The sequence below is a fragment of the Chiloscyllium plagiosum genome, unplaced genomic scaffold (genome assembly GCF_037043375.1).
Source record: "Chiloscyllium plagiosum isolate Xiang-an unplaced genomic scaffold, Cpla_swu_hap1 HiC_scaffold_36, whole genome shotgun sequence".
NCBI lineage: Eukaryota > Metazoa > Chordata > Chondrichthyes > Orectolobiformes > Hemiscylliidae > Chiloscyllium > Chiloscyllium plagiosum.
In genome coordinates this window covers 12,469,625-12,489,538 of record NW_028270174.1, presented here as the reverse complement: position 1 = coordinate 12,489,538, position 19,914 = coordinate 12,469,625, and the positions used below count along the sequence as shown (strand labels likewise).

The following is a 19,914-nucleotide window of genomic DNA, read 5'->3' as shown; positions in this document are numbered from 1 at the left end:
TAGAAAGTGACAATGAAGCTGTTGGCTTGTCGTAGAGACACAAATGATCCACTAATTTCTTTCAGAAAAGGAAATCTGCTATCTCTTACCTTGCCTGGGCCTACAATGCCTATGTCACTGCAGATGGCTCTTAATTGACTTCTAAAGTCATAGTCATAGAGGTCTACAGTACAAAAAAAGGTCCTTTGGTCCATCACGTCTGCGCTGGTCGAAAGCAGCCACCTAACCTTTCCAATGCCATTTTTCAGAAGTTAGGCTGTAACCTTGTATCCCTTGTTTTAACAAACTGTGTAGTTGTATCTAGCCAGGACAACTGGGCATGTGTAATAAATACATGACACCCACATCATTAGAATGAAATGTAAACAATAGAGTTGCAACAAAGGATTGAAACGTTTATTATTTTGTATCTTTGTACTGCATTTAAGTAACACCAGGAGTGAATACAAGGTTTATTTAAAGTTTGGGCTATAAATTTGAGCCATACTTTCAGAGAATACAACTGGATATTGAAATGTGAGATCTACAAATAGACTGTAATGTGGAACATGGGAAAAGTTTTCCTTTTCAATGCCCACGCAGGTTTGCAAATAAACAAGCTACTTATGCACTATTTTTCTCCTGCAAGAGTTCAAGACCAACATCAAACCACTTTGGATGATGGATGTCAACTGAGTGCTCTTATTATTGTTCACAATGGTTTAAACATTTGTGATTTTTTTTAGAGCTAACAAGAACTTTTGACATTTGGAGTTTGTTCCGTGCTACATTTAAGTCATATTGTAACTGGGAGTGATAGGTCTGTCACAACCATTGAGAGCTTTATGTATGCACAAAATACATTTTAAGTTCGTGGGATGAAGTGTTTTCTTATTATCGAGCAAGGGACTCTTATACATGCCAGAAAGTAACAATGAAGCTTTCAGAATGCTGTAAAGACTCAGCTGGTTCACTGTTGTCCTTTAGAATGGTAATGCTGCTGCCATTTTACTTGATCACTTTTGCTTTGCACTCAGCATCAGTAACTCACAGGTCAGTACGGCACACAATGAAGGATTTGTGTAGTATTTAACTGTGTAGTAACAGCTCCTTAATCTTACTTCAAAGAACATTCACTACCTTGTCAGCTCTCCAGGTAACACTATCTATTATACTAACCCCCTTTAGTGTGGATTGCAAACCTGACTGAGAGTCTTACAAAGACAGTCGTTCTGAGGTAAGTTCAAACTAATTCTTAGATTTTCCTTCAATGCATTCTTTTTCAACAAACTCATTGCAGATTAAATGTAAATCATGTAGGAAAATATCTTAAGATCTCTTAAGAAATGGCATCTTAAGATTTACCAAGATCTTAGTCCACTGACATCAACTTCAATAGTTCAAACATTAGGTACCATTAAAAAAACATAGTCACTAATATATTGCATTTGTTGTGATGTTCCAATGCTTCAAAATCAATTATTTTTCTTAAGTATGGCCACCACTATTGTAAGCACTCACCACAACCAATATTCATAAAGCAAAATCCTTAAAATAGCATTGAGATAAGTGACTGGATAATCTGTTTCGGGTGCTGGTGGTGAAGTCACTTTTTAAAATTATTTTATTGACATGAGTATTTCCAGCTAGGGTAGCACTAGTTACTCATCCATAAATTATGGTGTTCAGTAATCATTTTGAACTGTGGCAGTTCATGTGATGTAGGTACACTCACAGTACTGTCAAAAAGCGAGTTTTAGTTTTTGACCCAGCAACACTAAAGGAATGGTGATATAATTTCAAGCCAGGGTAGTGTGTGGTTTGGAGGTGAAGTGGCAGGGGTGGTGTTCCTATGCATTTGCTGCCTTTTTCCTTCCAGGTAATAGAGGTTTGGATTTGGAACTTGTCAAATAGACCTTGGCAAATTGCCAAGAAACCTTGACCAAACAGTTTTGAATTGTGTTTGGGGTTTTCTGAACCCAGCTGAGTAAATGGATGGGACCTATAAATGTACAGAAAACGTCCACCAACTTTCTCTTGTTTTTAAATCAAAGAACATTTTACAAAATGCTGTACATCAAATCATGAAGGAAAATTTCATTAAACTGGAACTAGTTGAGATCCAATCATTCAATAAGCAACATTAATCTTTTGCATTGGCATTTTTGAAACAAGTATCTTAGATAATTACAAGGAGGATTCTTTTCCATTTGGCAAATGCTAATTGTCTGTTAAATTTTCTTTGTACAAATCTATCTAATGAATAACTAGTGGAATTAAGTGTTAAATTACATGCAGTGCACATCGTTTAAATGATTTAACATGCTAACCACTTATCAAATTAAACACATCTGTGAAACCACTGCCAACACACACCTGCTATCAGATGGGATGTATAGGGTGCATAGCTAACATACCTGTATATTAATCTTACAGTAATCTAGCTTTTGTATATTTAATTATCTAAGTAGTAAAAAGATACCGCTAATTATTACTTGACATTATAAGCACCAACCTGATGGTAATTAACTTTCTGAAATTGACAACCACTTATTATGTTTATTGAAACAGTTCTCCCATGTGACTTGAAGATCACTCTAGCTAATAACTTCTTGCTTTCACTGCATTCTAGAACTCATTTTGACCCTAATATGAACCAAGCATGCATTGGAAATTACACATATCGCTCACGGTGAGTTCACTGAATAGAACAGGATTACTGTCATAAAGAATTATACAGTCATATATTATACAGAAAGAGTCCACTTGAGTTTGATTTGTTGTTATCACATGTACCAAGATACAGTGAAAAGTGCTGTTTTACGTGCTATACAGGAAGATCGTACTATACAAAATGCATCAAGGTAGCAGAACAGAGTGCAGAATACAGTATTATAGTCACTGAAAAGGTGCAGAGAGAGGTCAGTTCAAAAGTCTGATAACAGCGGGGAAGATGCTGTTCTCGAATCTGTTTGTACATGTATTCAAACTTTTATATCTTCCACCCAACGGTAGAGAGTGGAAGAAAATATAACTGAGGTGGGAAGGGTCTTTGATGATATTGGTTGCTTTCCTGAGGCAGCAGAAAGTATCAATGGAAGACTGGTTTGTGTGAAGGACTGGGTTGTGTCACAACTCTCTGTAGTTTCTTGTGGCCTTGTGAAGAGCAGTTGACATACCACCACCATGCATCCAAATACAGCACTTTCTATGGTACATCTGGTAAGAGGTTTTGAGGAACACTAAATTTCCTTAGCCTCCTGAGGAAGTAGAGATGTTAAATGAAAACCAGATTCTCCAATTCAGCTCCATTGATGCAGACAGGGGCATGCCCTCCAGTCCACTTCCTGATGTCAATGACTAGCTTCTCCATTTTGCTGACGTTGGTGGAGGGATTGTGGTCTTTACACCATGCTGCTAAGCACTTAACTCTCTTTCCTGTATTCTGTCTCATCACTGTTCGAGATATGACCTACAACAACGATGTTGTCAGCGAACTTGTAAATGAAGTTGGGGCAGAATTTGGCCACAAAGTCATGAGTGTATAAAGAGTATAGTAGGGGCTGCGTACACAGCCTTGTGGGGCACCACTGTTGAGGATTATTGTGGAGGTGGTGTTGTTGCCTATTCTTATTAACTGCAGTCTATGGGTCAGGAAGTTGAAGATGCAGTTATGGGGATTGGGGGGGGGGGGTGCGGGGGGTGGTTGGTGAACCCTAGAGCTTAGAGTTTAGAAATGAGTTTGTTTGGAATTATGGTGTTGAAGGTGGAGCTGTTGACAATACATAAGAGACTGATGTAGGTATCCTTTATTATCCGGATGTTCTAGGGATGTAGGGCCAAAGAGATGGCGCTTGCTGTGGAGCTGTTGTACCAGTAGGTGAACTGCAAAAGATCAAGGTAATTTGGTAGGCTGGAATTGATGTGAGCCATGACTAACCTCTTGAAGCACTTCATAATTATGGAGGTCAGAGTCACTGGGCAGTAGTCATTGAGGCACACTGCATGATGTATTTTTGTCATTGGGATGATGGTGATCTTCTTGAAGCAGATGGGAACTTCAGATTGTAGTAAGGAGAGGTTAAAGATGTCTGCGAATACTCCCACCAGCTGGTCTGCGCAGAATCTGAGTGCATGGCTGGGGACTCCCTCTGGGCTAGTTGCTTTCAGTGGGTTCACTCTTAAGAAGGAGTCTTCCTGAAGAAGGGCTTATGTCCGAAACGTCGATTCTCCTGTTCCCTGGATGCTACCTGACCTGCTGCGCTTTTCCAGCAACACATTTTCAGCTCACTCTTAAGAAGGCCAGTCTAACATCTGCAGTGGCGACCATGGGTAAAGGTGCATCCGAGGCTGATGGGATAGGTAACATCGTTTCACTGACTTTCTGTTCAAAGCAAGTGTAGAATACATTGAGCTCATTAGGATGGGATGTACTGTTGCCCACGATCCTGTTCAACTTTGCTTTGTAGCCCATTACGTTGTGTAAGCCTTGCCATAAGCAACGCGTGTCCTTGTGGTTAGCCTGGGTCTCAAGCTTAGTTGGGTATTGCGTCTTATGCCTCTGATGGCCTTACAAACCTGGATTTCCTGTATGGATCAGGGTTGCCCAACTTGAATGCCTCAAACCTGGACTGCAGTAGGGAGTGATGAGGGCAAAAGTGGAAGTGGGCTGCAAGGCATCAAAAGCAAACTGGGGAGTTGGTGGGGGTGGGGGGGAAACGAGGTCACACCCGAAGTGGGGGTGGTTGAGCCCTTGTGAGCAATGCGAGCCCAACATGGCTAGGTATTTATGGACCATGTTGTTGAACTGTTAACTGTGTTTCTTTGTTTTTCTACTTTCAGTAAGAAGGACTGTAATGTTTAACTCTTTAAACTTTGTTTTCCTTATTTTCTGCTTTGTATGATTCTGTACTCAGGTACCTTTGTAACTAAGATGGTGCCATAAATGGTGACTTGTAAACTTTTCACTGTACTCATGTGAGTATATGTGACATTAAACCTAATTCAATTCAATTCAATCTTCTGGTTCATCCATAGTTTTCGCTAGAACATTCAGATTAACTCCTTCGGCACGCAGTGGTATAGGTTGACCACTGAGTTCTTGAATGTGGACTAGACCACTGACTCGTTGCAGTCCTGTGGAAGCCCTTCCGTTGCCTTAGACCAACACTGCACTACTTGCTGTACTGGGTCCTCACGTTTCAATTTCTGCCTGTAAGCCAGGAGAAGGAAGACAGCATTGGGATCTGATTTTCCAAAAAGTAAATGGAGTATTGAGGAGCAGGCATTATTGATGGTTGTACAGCAATGGCCGAGGATGTTCAAACTTCTGGTGAAACAGGATATACATGTTGACAATATTTTGGTAGTACATTCTTGAGACTGGCCTGAAGTCACTGGCTATTTTGAGCAAGGCCACGGGGTATTCCATCTCGGTTTGTAACATTGTATAGCACATCAAATGCACTCTTCACTTCCATACAGAGTGGGATGTAGATCAATGTCAATATAGCGGTGATGAACTCGCGTGGCAGGTGGCAGGGATGGCACTTTACTGTAAGATATTCTAGGTCCAGGGAACAGTAACTTGCCGGCGTTGCCACCATCTGAGCACCAAGAGTGTTGATTAGGAGGTAGACCCCACCACCTCTTGCCTTGCCTGAGGTCGCCGAGCAGTCCATTCGGTGAACTGAGAATCCCTCAGGTTGTAAGGCACAGTCAGGTGTAACGGGAGTGAGCCATGTCTCTGTAAAACAGGGCACCCAGCAGTCTTGCAAAACCCGTTGGAAGGTGAGTCCAGCAAGTCCATGCTGGCTCTTGGTGCAGGAATGCACCCATTGCCATTCCCCTGATCAATCTCTGTAGTCCTACAAAGTTTTATTTCTTTCAAGTGTTCATCCAATTCCCTTTTGAAATCACTATTGTCTCTGCTTCCATCACAAGTGGACACTGAGTTCCAGGTCACTACTACTCACTGCACAAAACGTTCTTCCTTACATTCTCCCAACATCACTTGCCCAAAATGTTAAATTTGTTCTGTCCATCTGCTTCATTTTATTTTTGTTTTGTTGCTTAGCATCTTCACCTCTCTGAGATCCTGGCCCTTTAAATATCTCAATGAACCGCCAACAATCTGTTTTCAGACATCTTACAATGGTTCTCAAGTAGACTGCTAAACAAAAGTGTGTCAATCTTAAACTCCAACCTTAATTCTCCCTCAAGTAGTTTGTGTATTTTAAGCTCCCATGTTGTTTCTGCTGAGATTAGTTCCTCATCATGCAAACAGTCACAGCTTTGAAACTGTATTTTGTCATTCCTGGCTTAGGGCTTGGATTGTAACACCCATCTGAGGGAAGGTTTCGAATCATAATCTAGTAATAGGCTGCTTGGAGCCTTTTGAACTTCCATCATCTGGGTTCCAATCAAGTCCTAAATGACAGGATGGAGGTCTTCTTGCTGCATCCCCTCTCTATAAGGAATCTGAGTAAAATAGGTTGAGATAGATTAAACGCTCTTTCTAATGAGTGTGGATTCACTTGATAAAAAAGGGTTTCATGGTCTATGGTTAGAATCGATGGTAATCTAATTTTCTTTTCATTTATTCATGGGACAAATACTTGCCAGGATTTATAATTCATTACTTGTCTCCCTGAAAGAGGTAGTGGTGAATTGCCTTCATGGACAGTTCATGAGATGTAGGTACACCTATATTATGGTAGGAAGAGAATTCCAGGATTTTGACCCAAAGGCAGTAAAGGAAAGGCAATATAGTTCCAAATCAGGATAGTCTGTGGCTTGGAGGGGAACTTGCAGGTGGTGACATATCAGTTGCCCTTGTCCTTTTAGGTAATCAAGGTAGTGGATTTGACGGATGCTGCGAAAGGAGCTTTGATTAGTAACTGTAGTGCACCTTGTAAATGATACACACTGCTGACATTGGTGGTGAAGGGAGGGAACATTGAAGACGATACATAGATACCAATCAAGCAAGCTTAATATTGTAAAGTTTCAAGTATTGTTGGAAAATTTCCACATTGTCAATAGATCCAGCATTTTAGCTGGCCTGGAACAGCTTGGTTAGAGGCACTGTTAGTCTTCAGTACTTTTGCTGGAACATATTAGTCAGGGCCTGTAGGATGGAAATGCTGTTGAGCCACCATTTCCAGCTAATTGCTGAATCATACAGCACCATTCATAATTAAAGTTCAAAAAATAGCTTTAGGGTGAAGCAGAGAGAAATTGACACATTGAGAGCGGATGGGTGGAAAGAAGGAAAAGAGGAAGCTTTGTCAAAGATTAGCTGCTACTGATCGATAAAATGGACAAGTGTTCCAGACTCAGTAATCATACCATTACAAACTTGTGGCCTCACTAAACAGTCCCTAGGGTTTCAGCAGTTCATTAGGTCTTTGTTTGATCTATATCCACCACAATTAAACTTTACTTTGAACAAGCCACATGGTTTCTGCCATTCTTTAATTGACATGTTGCATTGCTAGCAAGGCCATCATTTGTTGTGCATTCCTAGTTGCTCTTGGACTCGATGGTCTGCTGTGCTGTTTCAGAGGGTATTTACAAGTAAACCACATGACTTGGGACTCGAGACAATGTAAGGACAGCAGATTTCCTTCCCTAAAGCATATTAATGAACCTGGTGGGTTTCTACAACAATCAATTATAGCTTTAGTCACCATTGCTGGGATTAGCTTTCAATTCCAGATTTTTTAATAATTGAGCTGCCAAGGTGGGAGTGAACTTGTGACAACAGTCTAGGCCTCAAATTACAAATCTAGTGACATTATCATTCAATGGGCCTCTTTCATTGCTATACTGTTCCATAAGTTAGTCTTGAACAAATGATGCAAGCATATTTTCATCGCTTGCCATTTTGCAGGTTCTCTTCTTGTTAATATGTAGTAAGAGAGCTACCAGTCTAAAGCATGGTGACCACAGACAGTTCTCTGGTTTAGAGATGAGCAATCAGACAACGTTACCAGTCTCAACAGCCTTGTACAGCAGCTTAAAGAGGAGTTGCTTCTCCATTGATGGAGCAATGAGCCATAAGAAACACATTCATCCATCTTCCTCAGCAATGCTGGATATTAAAACAGCTGTCCTCATACCTATTATCTTGCGCTCTGGAGGGAGGTGAACAGCTGTCTGATCCGCAAACCTGCACAGAATCATGTGTTCCTGGAACAAAAAGGAACGTGACAGATTTTATAAGGACATACCGAGGTGAATCACACACAATTGTCAACTACAATTGCTTGGACACCTCAAAGAAGACAATGTGTGAAACTAAAATAAAAATAAAATAAGACCAGATAATTCATTATCTGAATAGACAGTAGTAGGGAATTGGACAGCAAAACTGTCTGAATGGGTCAGCAATCTAGAAAACCACAGCCATCCAGGAACCTTAGAATATAACATTTGTCTTTTGATGCTACATGTCTTGAGGTTAGTGACCATAGTCAGTTTTAGCACCAATTTTTTAACATTACTTCCGTAGCCATGATTTTTTGATTTGTCTAAATTTTAATCAAAGAAGCAGACAGCATTATGAACCTAAATCAGTGTGCTCACTGACTTAAATTGCCAATGGCTGGAACAATGTAACAGCAGAGTTTTCTGCACACTAAATGGGCTACTTTTATACCAGTCTGTCTACACCTCCAAATTAAATAGAACAGCGAGAAAAAAATGTTATTGTTCTTGTCAATGAACTCAGGTGGTTCTTCTTTCACCTACACTGCATTGCAATTCTAGTTGCATATTGCAGGTTTGTCTGTAAAATTAACGTCAAAATAATAGATATATTAAAAGTTTATGTTAGCTTCTGTTTTATATTGAATAACACCGTTAATATAACCCAAAATTATAATTGCTTTGGCGTTGGCTTATTAATAGTGGTCATAAAACTGTAGAGATTTAAAACTAAATATTAAACTCCTTTTTCTCTCAACTGCTTTCAGTTGCATTTATGGTATTTTTCAAGTATACTTCATGTTTGGCTTACTCAAATGCAGAATGCTACATTTAGCTACCTTCTATGTGAAGCTGTAATAGCATTATTCCCATGTATTTCAAACCATTTGCACAGTCCAAACTCTTGCATGATTTATCCTACTATCCAATAACTTGCAAACATTATTTAGGAATGTAATATAAAGCAATTCTGACTGCTAACCATTACCCCCTCAAGCTCCATGAGTCCCATCACCTTGGTTCTTCAACTTTAAAAACAGGAAGAACTGGCACCCAAGAAGCAGTTATTATGAATTAAATCTCTCCCCAAAAATTAAAATCAATTGAGTACTTGAGAGAAATAGTTTTCGTAGTAATATTGAACAAATGCACTGTATAAAATGATAATGCAATAGTTTAAATCAATGCAAAGCAGTTACATGAACCAATCCACGTACTCTACATCAAAGGATGATATTAATAGTTAAAGTAACTTTGAAAGAAATCAAAGACATCTAAATTTGTCTCTCAAATCATGTATTATTGAATTAATTATTTATCAGTCTATCTCAAAAATCCTTTTAACAGTTACACAGTTACGTAATATTGTTTGTTAGTGATCTAGTCATCACAAGACTGATGATCATACCTGCCTTGCTCAACAATGATGCACAAAGCTCTAGACAAATGATACATACCTTATATGACAATATGCTCCTGAACTTTTGGCTAAAACAAAAGAAATAATAATAATAATACTAATTAGTTCTTGCATCTAAGGCAAACACTTAACATGATTGTATTAAATGGCGGAGGGGGCTTACGGGACTAAATTGCCTCCTTCTGCTCCTAGCTTTTATGTTAAATGCAAAGATTGGAACTCAATTCATTGATTCTTCTGCTTAATCTAGCAACAATGGCTAGTCATCTACATTTCTATAAGCATGTTCTAATACGTGTGTGTCTTAATTCATGCATTCATTTTCATCTTGGATAGGAATGTTCAAATTTGTGTACCTTTAAGTACTCTAGACATGCATGTGGCTCTTCTAAATAGATAGATATAAGAGATTCTTGCAAACTGGCATCCATTACAATTCTGAAATAAAGTTTACAAAGTTAGTTTTTAAACTGCTTTTTGCAGCATGTTATAAAAGTGAACCAATTACATCAAAGAACTAATGGCCAATGGATGGATGACCTTGTCCTGAACTACATTTTCTGAATCCGCTCCCAAACACCAATACCTTCCTTTCTCTTGGGAGCAGGGACCTACAGCCATAACAATTTGCAATATTAGTGCCTTTAAAGCAGAGAAACATTGCAGGGCAAAGATATAATTTGGCTAAAACTGGGCAGAGACCTTACTCAATGGCTACTCAGAACATGTACATCGAAGCAGTCAATTGGGATGCACTGGCATTAATCCTGGTGTGGGACAATGTTCAACTAGCTACAAAACATTTTCAGCATGGTGATTTTATAGTTAGCAAGAACATTCAGCTAAACTAGAGACAGAAGATCTTTGCAAATATATGCAAAACAGCACCCATGGCTAACATATTATAAACTGTGGGACACAAACAAAATATAAAATGTAAATGTGATTGAGCACAACCCTTTAGAATTTTGGTACTTGATTTGCGATTGCAATCTTTTTCCACTGTTTAAATGAGTGGCTTTCAATTTATGGGAAATATTTCTAACTATATGGGTTGGAATGCATCTCAGCTCTTCTAAGTGTTACAGGCATGCACCTCTTTAAACAAGAACCTGGGTTTGATCCTGCAGTCATTCATTAAAGGGAGGGTGTGGGTGTCAGGTTTTGAATGTACTTGCAAATCATGACAACACTCCTTAACACTTAAGCACTTCTTACATTGTTAGAAGAGTTAGCTGAATGAGCTGTAAACTGACCTCACGACAGAACATGAATGGTTTCCACAGAAATGCTTGGGCATACAGAAGGCTGGCCAAAACATAATCCAAAATCTCAATGTGTTTCTCTTCAAATTAAAAGTTTTGTTGCTATAATGTTTGAATCAATTGATTTGACAATCAACGTTATAGCTGCTTTCAACAGTTCACAGGATGTGTTAGAATTGTACATTACCTCCTACCAAATATGCCCTCTATTTGACTCATCCAGTGTAATTAAATCTAAGTCAGCAATTGGCTAGGGAAGGTCAGAATCAGCCTCAATTGCAACTTACAACAACAATTAGGCAGAACATTCAGGCATTTGTGCACAGACAGAATTTTTAAATTATCAACGCATAGAAAAATAAAATTTTGAATGACTGGTTAATGTACAAAGTGGCCCAAATGACTTACACATGAACAAAGTGGCCCAAATGACTTACACATGAACAGAGACTTTCCACTAGAAAGTACCAGTAATGCCAGCCAAAGCGTGAAATGAAACATCAGGAAACTGAAATATCTGATCCGTACAAGGTCAAGACATACCTTCTGGGGAAAGAAAACTTGACTGTGTTCTGTATGAAGCCATAACAGCATGGAGAGATCACAAAGGCTGCCTGTGCCTTCTTGCAATGATCAATCACCATGTCTGTTGCCACTCCACATGCATGAAGTGCAACCTGTGAAGGAAAAACATGGAGTTAAGAAGAATGTCCACTGTAACTGCCTTGAAGAGGATTTGACTCAGCATCAATTTCTTCCCAGTATTAAAAAGGAATTTTGTAGTTTGATTTTCCTTCATTTGTCAACCACATGGTACAAGTGGAAGACTCAACTAAAGACACTCAATCCACTTAATTTCCACACCTTCAGAACCACTGGCAGAATGAAAGATTGTGTGAATAAAGTAACTAACCGTCAGTTGTTAAAACTCAAAACAGTTTCTTTTCCCTTTCTTATTGCTTCTCCACTTCTCTTTTCAGAATTATTGAGTACAAATCTATATTACATTAGCTGACAGCAATCCAATGGTTCATTTAAAAAGCCACAATGTGTCAGCTTTGGCTCAGTGGGTAATACCCTCAGTCTCCAAGTCACAAGTTCCAGTTTCAACTCTCAGCCCAGAATTTGAGCTCTTCAGTGCAGTACTAAGAAAGTACTGTGCTGTTAGATGTGCTATCTTTTGGAAAAGAAGAGCAGGGGAGTTTTCATCAGTGTCATGGCTAATACTTATCCCTCAACCAACATCACAAAAACAGATTCCTTGAAAGTGGAGTTGCAGGCAGACAGGGTGATGAAGAAGGTGATTGGCATACTTGCTTTCATTGATCAGAACATTGAGTATAGATGTTGGCATGTCATGTTTGTGGCCATACAGAACATTGGTGAGGCCACTTTTAGAATACACTTTTAGAATACAGTCGCCCTTCTATAGAAAGGTTGTTGTTAAACTTGAATGTGCAGAAAAGATTTACAAAGGATGTTGCTGGGACTGCAGGGTTTGAGCTATAGGAAGAGACAGAATAGGCTACAGCTTCTTTCCCTGGAGCATCAGAGGCTGAGGGGAGACCTTACAGAGATTTATAAAATCAGGCGGGGCATGGATAGGATGAATAGCCAAGGTCTTTTTCCCAGGGTTGGGGAATCCAAAAGTAGAGGGTGTAGCTTCAAGGCAAGAGGGGAAAGATTTAGAAAGACCTGAGGGGTAACTTTTTCACACCATGGGTGGTGCATGTATGGAATGAACTGCCAGAGGAATTGGTTGAGGTAGGTACAACTACAACATTTAAAAGGCATCTGGACGGATATATGAATACAAAGGAGTTAGAGAGATATTGGCCAAATGCTGGTAAATGGGACTAGGTCATATTGGAATGTATGGTCGGTGCAGAAAGTTGGACTGAAGGTTGTTTCCCTGCTGTATGACTCTAAGTCTTTCCTTTTCATTCACAGAAAGCATCAACCCCAATTATAATGCCCATAAATATGGTTTCCAGTCAGTGAAAAGTAACTAGAAACTGCAGAAATTCTGCCTAACTTCCCTTTCTTTACTCGAGTGAAGTTGACGCCAACTCTACCGAGTTGAGATTGCCTATCTTAATATACTGCAGGTATTGAACCAGGGACATTTCAGGTTTATGTGGCTGCATTGTACTGTGAAATTTACTTTCCTAAACTCTTCAAACTTTCTGGAGTGTTTGCAACATTTCTGATCTAATTAAAAATTCTTCTTATTGTTCCACTTTATGTTAATCCGTGATTACCATAAAATTACAAAACCTTATTTTCTTGCTCTTTTTCACATTGAGTGCCACCCATGCAACCATGTAAACAGTTGCCAAGGGAGCACATGAGAGTATGGGAGTGACTGTTTAATGCTTCATATTGGGTAGACAGCTGTTGTACAGGTTATCTTTTGGTTTAAATTCATTCTAAAACTAATGCAGAGAATAAAAGAGCCCATGCATCGAAAGCTCCTCATTCAAAACCAGACTGGCATAAACAGAGAAGGAACAGCACTAGCCTTCGCCCCTGACTATGACAATATATCCAAGGGCAGCAAAAAATCATATGGTTGATATATACCCCAGAAGTGTCTTTGGATCACTGGGTGCCAATCAGACCAAGTGCTGCAGAAGAATTAAAACTTTAAAATAGATACTGGCCAAGCTGCCACAACTACAAGCCCAACTAGAGGTTGGTCATCCGCCACCATCAACAAGGCAGTTATCCTAGACACTGGCAAGAAAGTAGATGTGCCTCATTTCCCACTGAGCTTAAGCCAACTTTAGGGGGTTTCCTCATTGAGCCTTATTAGCTCTAATAGTAGGCGGAACCTCTAACAACTCCAACATGATACAACCACAGAAAAGGTTGGGATCCAAGTTGATTTCTAATCTCTCCCAACAACCCACTCTGTGGGTATAACAGCAGTGATATGGATATTTGGAGTGTTCAAAGTGGAGTAGAAAGGTGGCTCGCCTATAGCACAAACAACAGCATGGAGCTGTTGGGCTGAATGGTCTGTTTCTGCACTGAAGATCTCCAGAGTAGTGAATTCTCCTGGTATCTCAGCCAATGATCATCTCCTCAAGCAATACAAGAAAAGCAGGTCAGTTCATTTCATTACTGTGTGTAAAATTATTCAGCTACTTAATAGAGACGACATTTCAAAGTAAGTTGTTTGAAGTACTTTGGGATTCCTGAATCAATCTGGAGAGAGACAAATGGAGCTTCTTTCTGCATTACGTTATTAGTTCACATGACATCTGGTCAAAGTCACTGCATGACTGCAAAACCTATTTATGCTGTTTTGGTAATGAACTTAAATCTTTGACACGTAAAATTAACTCCCACCACCATGCAGTTTTTGAGAATGACCCATGGGAACTATACTGTGGACAGTTATCACTTGACAGATTCAATATGATTCTGGTGAAGTAAATTAATACATAAACCAGCTGGAATACAAGTGCAAACAAAGCTGAAGCACTCAGTGATATGCATGTCACCCAATGCATGGAAACTGATCTAACAGTCGACTCAGAATGGCAAAATTCACAAGATATAATGTGAAGGCAAGGCAGTTTATTCTATCTTTACTTGAATGTTCCTCCCAGTCTAATCAAAATTAGGGGAACAGACGTATTCAGATCTACTTGTCGTGCCAAATCTATGATTCAACTGTTCAAATTATGAAACTATTGTTTAGACCTTAAGGAATGAAGTTATGACATGGTACCAATCTGATATCAGGGAACTCTGGAAAGAGGTTCTTTAACAATGAGGTTCTTTCTTCATTCTTGCGTTTTCAAAATGAAGTGCTCTACTAAAATTCATGAATGTGTGTCTCAAACCACTTGAGCTCTCCACCTTGCAAAACTTTAGGTGAACTCAGTCCTGGGGCAGCAAACTCAGAAAGAAAAGAGGAACAACTTGGATTTATATAGCATCTTTCATGACCCCAGAATATTGTCTTATTTAATGGAAAGCACAAGGGTTTACCTAGTTGCCTCAGCAGCTTCTCAAATGACATGAAGAGGCATACCCAAAGTGACAGTGATGAAATAGCTGTGTCTCACACATCTTAACTGTATACTGCTTTCATGTTAATTAAAAGAACAAATACATTCATACAGGTCTGAACAGTTGGTCTGTTTTTTATTTTAGTGGAAAATGTGCTATTTGTTAATTTAACATTTAATGAGGCTTCTCCCTGATTACAAGGTAACTCATAAATAGGTCTAATATATTCACACCAAGCTAAGGTTATTTTACTGGCTTAATAAAAATCACTTTTGTTACCTTCAACTTTCCTTCACACCAAAACCCTAAAGAGGCACATTCCATGAAACTGTTGTGAATCTGCCTACAATTTCACAAATCCAGCAACCCATCAAAGGTAATTGTTCTAAAGGAATCCAGCAACATGTCTGTGTGTTGTTCAAAAATTGTTTCCATCTTCCTGGGAACTGACATCATAATACTTTGATCTACAATACAGAATAGCTAAGGCTTACTGTTAGGCAGAGGAAGGGAGTCAATAAAAAGAGCATGTGTATCTTTATCAAGTTTATTCAAGATGTTTATACTCAGATATTGTTTCTCTAAACAGATGAATAACATCCACCAATGATGGAGGCATGTAGCAGCTCATGGAGTTTGGTAATATACTAAAATAAATATATGTTTTCATCCAGTCATTGATATTCCTGGATGCCGTTCATTCTCTGGGTGAATATGAGTGGTTTAAAAAAAAAGTTCCCAAGTTCACTGATTTGGATTGCATAACATGTGAGCTCAAAGGCTTATTTTTAGGTATTTGACTGATATTAGGTTTCTACTACTTATAGGAACAGAATAAACCTGGATAACACATTTGCCATGGTTTGTTTTCACTTGTAAGCACATACGGATTGCTTCAAATGCATCCAGCCTCAAGTTCACATCGCACTAGGTGGTCACTGGATATCATAGCAATGATCCCAAGCACCTTTCCCCTCTTTGTCGACAAGTTCAAAGTCTGTTCTGATACTGGTTGTAAATACAGAGCAGTATTGGCAACACTCCAAACTGGAGAATACAGAACTGGCAAGCTGTGCACGTTAATGAGTAAAGTTGAATATTCCTGGTGCTTGGCAACTGATTTGATCTGGTACAGCTGCCTTCATTTTTTGGTAAAACTTTGGAATTCCTGCTATTGAAAAGAAAAGGCAGACGTGTTCGATTACAAGCTGCATTTCTACAATGGTGCACTGTATGCCCGGATTTCTACATGAATTTTCCAATAAATACCAAAGTAGCATTACACAACGAGTGTACAATCTTTACTGGACATACAAATTTAGCATACAGATTTTATACTCTGTTGTTGAAAGGTTTCTACAATGTCTGACAAAAATGTTTAAAAACTTAAGAGAATACTTTTAAGTTATATTATCCAGCAGATGCTTTCAGTGAGTAGTGCATTTTTTCCACCTTTTAATAAGCTGCATTGCAATGAGGGAGTTGCATTTCTGTATGTCAGTGGAGTGTGTGTTATGAAAGGGAGCAGGTTAATGATATAGTGTGAATTATTCTCAAATGAATCATAGATCTTTACAGTACAGAAGGAGGCTATTCGAACCATTGTCTGTACCGAATCCCGAAAGAGTTTTCCAGCCAGTCCCATTCTCCAGCCCTATCTCCACAGCCCTCTAAATTCATCACTTCCCAATATATATCTCGTTCTCTTTTGAAACCTCCTATGGAATCCACCCCCATCACTCTCCCAAACACTGCATTCCAAATCCTAACAACTTTGAGTGAAGAAGTTTCTCCTTATCTCACTCCTAGCTCTCTTGCTGACAATCTTGAAATTGTGGCCCCTAGTTACTGATATACCAACTAGTACAAACAGAATATCCTTTTTCACCTGGTCCAAATTGTTCATAATCTTGAACACCTCAATAAGGTCCTCTCCAAGGAGCATATGTCCAGTTTCTCTCATCTATCCTTATAACAAAAATCCCTCACTCCTGGTGTTATTCGAGTAAATTGCCTGTGAACTTTCTTCAGTGCTTTAACATCTTTCCTTAAATAATGTGCCCAGAACTGAATACAGTATTCAAAATATGATCTGACCAATGATTTGTGGAGGTCTAGCATCACTTCCTTGCTTTTATAATTTATGCGGAGAAAGTGAGGTCTGCAGATGCTGGAGATCAGAGATGGAAATGTGTTGCTGGAAAAGCGCAGCAGGTCAGGCAGCATCTAGGGAACAGGAGAATCGACGTTTCGGGCATTAGCCCTTCTTCAGAAACGTCGATTCTCCTGTTCCCTAGATGCTGCCTGACCTGCTGCGCTTTTCCAGCAACACATTTCCATTTATAATTTATGCCTCTAATTATAAACTGCAGGATCGTAGAAGCCTTCTCAATGACTTTTTCAACTTCCTGAAGAAGGGCTTATGCCCAAAACGTCGATTCTCCTGCTCCTTGGATGCTGCCTGACCTGCTGCGCTTTTCCAGCAAACATTTTTCAGCTCTGATCTCCAGCACCTGCAGTCCTCACTTTCTCCAACTTTTTCAACTTGCCTGGCCACCTTCAGAAAATCATGCATGTGAACCCCAAAGCCCCTCTGCATCTGTGCTCCCTTATACTTGTACTATTGAGCCTGTATTTTCTCTCCATGTATCTTCGACCAAAATGCAAAACCTCACATTTCTCTGCATCGAAATTCATCAGTCAGGTGTTTGCCATTTGGTCAATTTGTTAATGTCCCTCTGAAGTCACTCAGCATCATCCTCACAATGCACTGTTTTCCCCAGCTTAGTATTATCTGTAAATTTATTGATTTTTCCCACATAATCCATCTCCAAATAATCTATATAAATCAGAAAAGCAAGTGTCCCAACACCAATCTCTGGGGAACACCACTTCTAACTTGTCTCCAATTGCTTGGACTAATAATCGGTAAATGCAAGTTCAATTCCTATCATGGTAGCTGGGGAATTAAAATTAAGTAATTAAATAAATCTGGATTCTAAAAAAAAAAGCACTGGTAATAGCAACAATGCAGCTATCAGATTATTGTAAAAACCCATCTGGACTATTGTCCTTTCGGAAGGAATGAGCTTCTTTGCTATATGTGATTCCAGACCCACTGAAATGTGATTGTCTCTTAATTTCACTAGTAAGCCAGTCATATTCAAAAAGGCAGCTAACCATAATTTTAAAACACAATGGTAATTACTAATGAAACAGTAATGTGAATTTTAAAAAATCTGGATTAGAGTATGCTTTGGAAAAACTACAGATCTGCACAATGGGCAGCTGTCCATATACTTTTTCCAGCTCAAAAAGCTCATGGTGATGGTTTATAATTGAGTAATCACATATTGTTCCTACTCCATACTTGAATCTGCTACAAAATAATTCTATCTACGTAACTGGAAATGGCTGATGGGAAGCATCCAATTAACCCTTCGAGATTTGCAGCAGCATGCTTTTTTTCTGCATCAAAGTTCACACTGTTACAAGTTTGTAATTTCTTTGATGCAAGGGAAGTCTTTGTTATTCAGATAATTCACTGTTTTACTCAATATCTCAGGCAAATTTCTGAATAATACTTTGAAGTAACAGAGAAAATGACTGTGAATTGAAACTTGAAAGTGTCTAAGATTAACAAAACAAATCAACTATGATTGCTTGAGAAATTACCCCTATTTAACAATGTGTACCTGCTGCTTTCTCAGTATCATAAGTAAGCTGATCAGCACAGATCTCATTACATTGCATTAGCAGCAGACCATTCAATCCTTTGTGTCTGCTATTCTGCCAGTCAGGTCAAGGCTCACCTGACTAACCCACCTTTGCTCCATACACCTTGATACACTTACCTAGCAAAAAGGCATTTATCTAAGTCTTTAACATATCAGCTAACCCAAAACACAATTTTGGAGATAGGGGCGGGCTGGAGAGGGAAAAGTTCAGGGAAGGGTATTAGAATTGCACTACCCTCTGTTGGAAAAAAAAGCTTCCTGTCCAACTCTTGCTTACTACATACAAGTGTGACAGGGACATGATGCACTGACAATGCTGAAATTAAAGGATTGCCGATATCAACATTAACACAAAGGCAAAAATTCTCTTTTTATTTATTCTCATCTGCTAACTACTCTTCAAGCTATCTTTTGTTGCTGTTTTGATTGTAGCTGCGCTAAATGCATTTAAAAAATTTTATGGTGTTAGATTTTAAAATTATTTTCATTGCAGTGTCCCGATCATTCTCCATCGAATCATGCAACTATTTATCTGATTCGAATCAAATTGTTGTGGGAGCTGAAATCTGATAAATTGCGAGATAGCCTACAAGTGAGACTTTTACAAAGCATCGACAGAAATAGGAATATTGTACAACAGTAAACATTGCAGTAAGACGACCAGAAGGTGAAGCTGTTAAGCTTGCATACAATATAAATGTGCATTGGAGCTTGGACCTTAAGCAGCAGTTCAAAGTTTAGACTCCTGTAGTGATCTAACATCAAGTTAAGATTAAGACTGAGGACAGGTTTTGAAGGACCCCAAATACAGTATTTCATAGTAAACGGTATTATGGTATGCCAGACAGATCAGTAGACACCTGAATTTGATTCTGTCACCATTCAGGTCTGCAGGCTTTGGTACTGCCATCCAGCAATAACTGAGAATACTGTATCTCTAGGGTGCAGGACAGTCAATGGCACTGCTGTGTGATCTCATTCAGGGATCAGAGTTAATCTGAACCTGAATAGCAATCAAGATTATATCCTTTCTCAACATTTTCTGCCTCCTTCCAGGCTAGCATAAGGATCTGGGGCAGTATGTGTCAATTCCTTGCCCATCCATGCATTAAACAAGTGATTGATGTTTTGGTCAGCACTTTCATTTCCTTTCTGACTGTCTGTGCACTGCCACTGCATTATTGCATTTTGCAAAGTAAAGGGTCATTAACAGGATTTCAATATTCAACCTGGCAACAAGTTCCTGCTCCTCTTCCTCAGTCTGAGTGCATATAGACTG

The 19,914-nt window shown here is 39.1% G+C and overlaps 1 protein-coding gene and 1 long non-coding RNA gene across 3 annotated transcripts in view; one reads left to right on the top strand and one right to left on the bottom strand.

Annotated features, from left to right (window-relative positions):
• Positions 1-2,856, top strand: part of LOC122539478 (uncharacterized) — a 54,543-nt gene extending 51,687 nt beyond the window's left edge. Inside the window, exons 3-4 of the long non-coding RNA XR_006309100.2 lie at positions 1,168-1,216; positions 2,612-2,856. This is a non-coding gene — a long non-coding RNA (uncharacterized LOC122539478). The remainder of the gene's footprint in view (positions 1-1,167; positions 1,217-2,611) is intronic.
• The window catches only part of gstcd (glutathione S-transferase, C-terminal domain containing), a 136,653-nt gene that overhangs the window by 1,671 nt on the left and 115,068 nt on the right, over positions 1-19,914 (bottom strand). For both annotated transcript variants that reach the window (XM_043674346.2, XM_043674347.2), the window contains exons 9-11: positions 11,419-11,552; positions 9,648-9,678; positions 8,103-8,172 (exon numbers count right to left, since the gene is read on the bottom strand). In XM_043674346.2, coding sequence (XP_043530281.2) covers positions 8,103-8,172; positions 9,648-9,678; positions 11,419-11,552 — 235 coding nt within the window. The remainder of the gene's footprint in view (positions 1-8,102; positions 8,173-9,647; positions 9,679-11,418; positions 11,553-19,914) is intronic.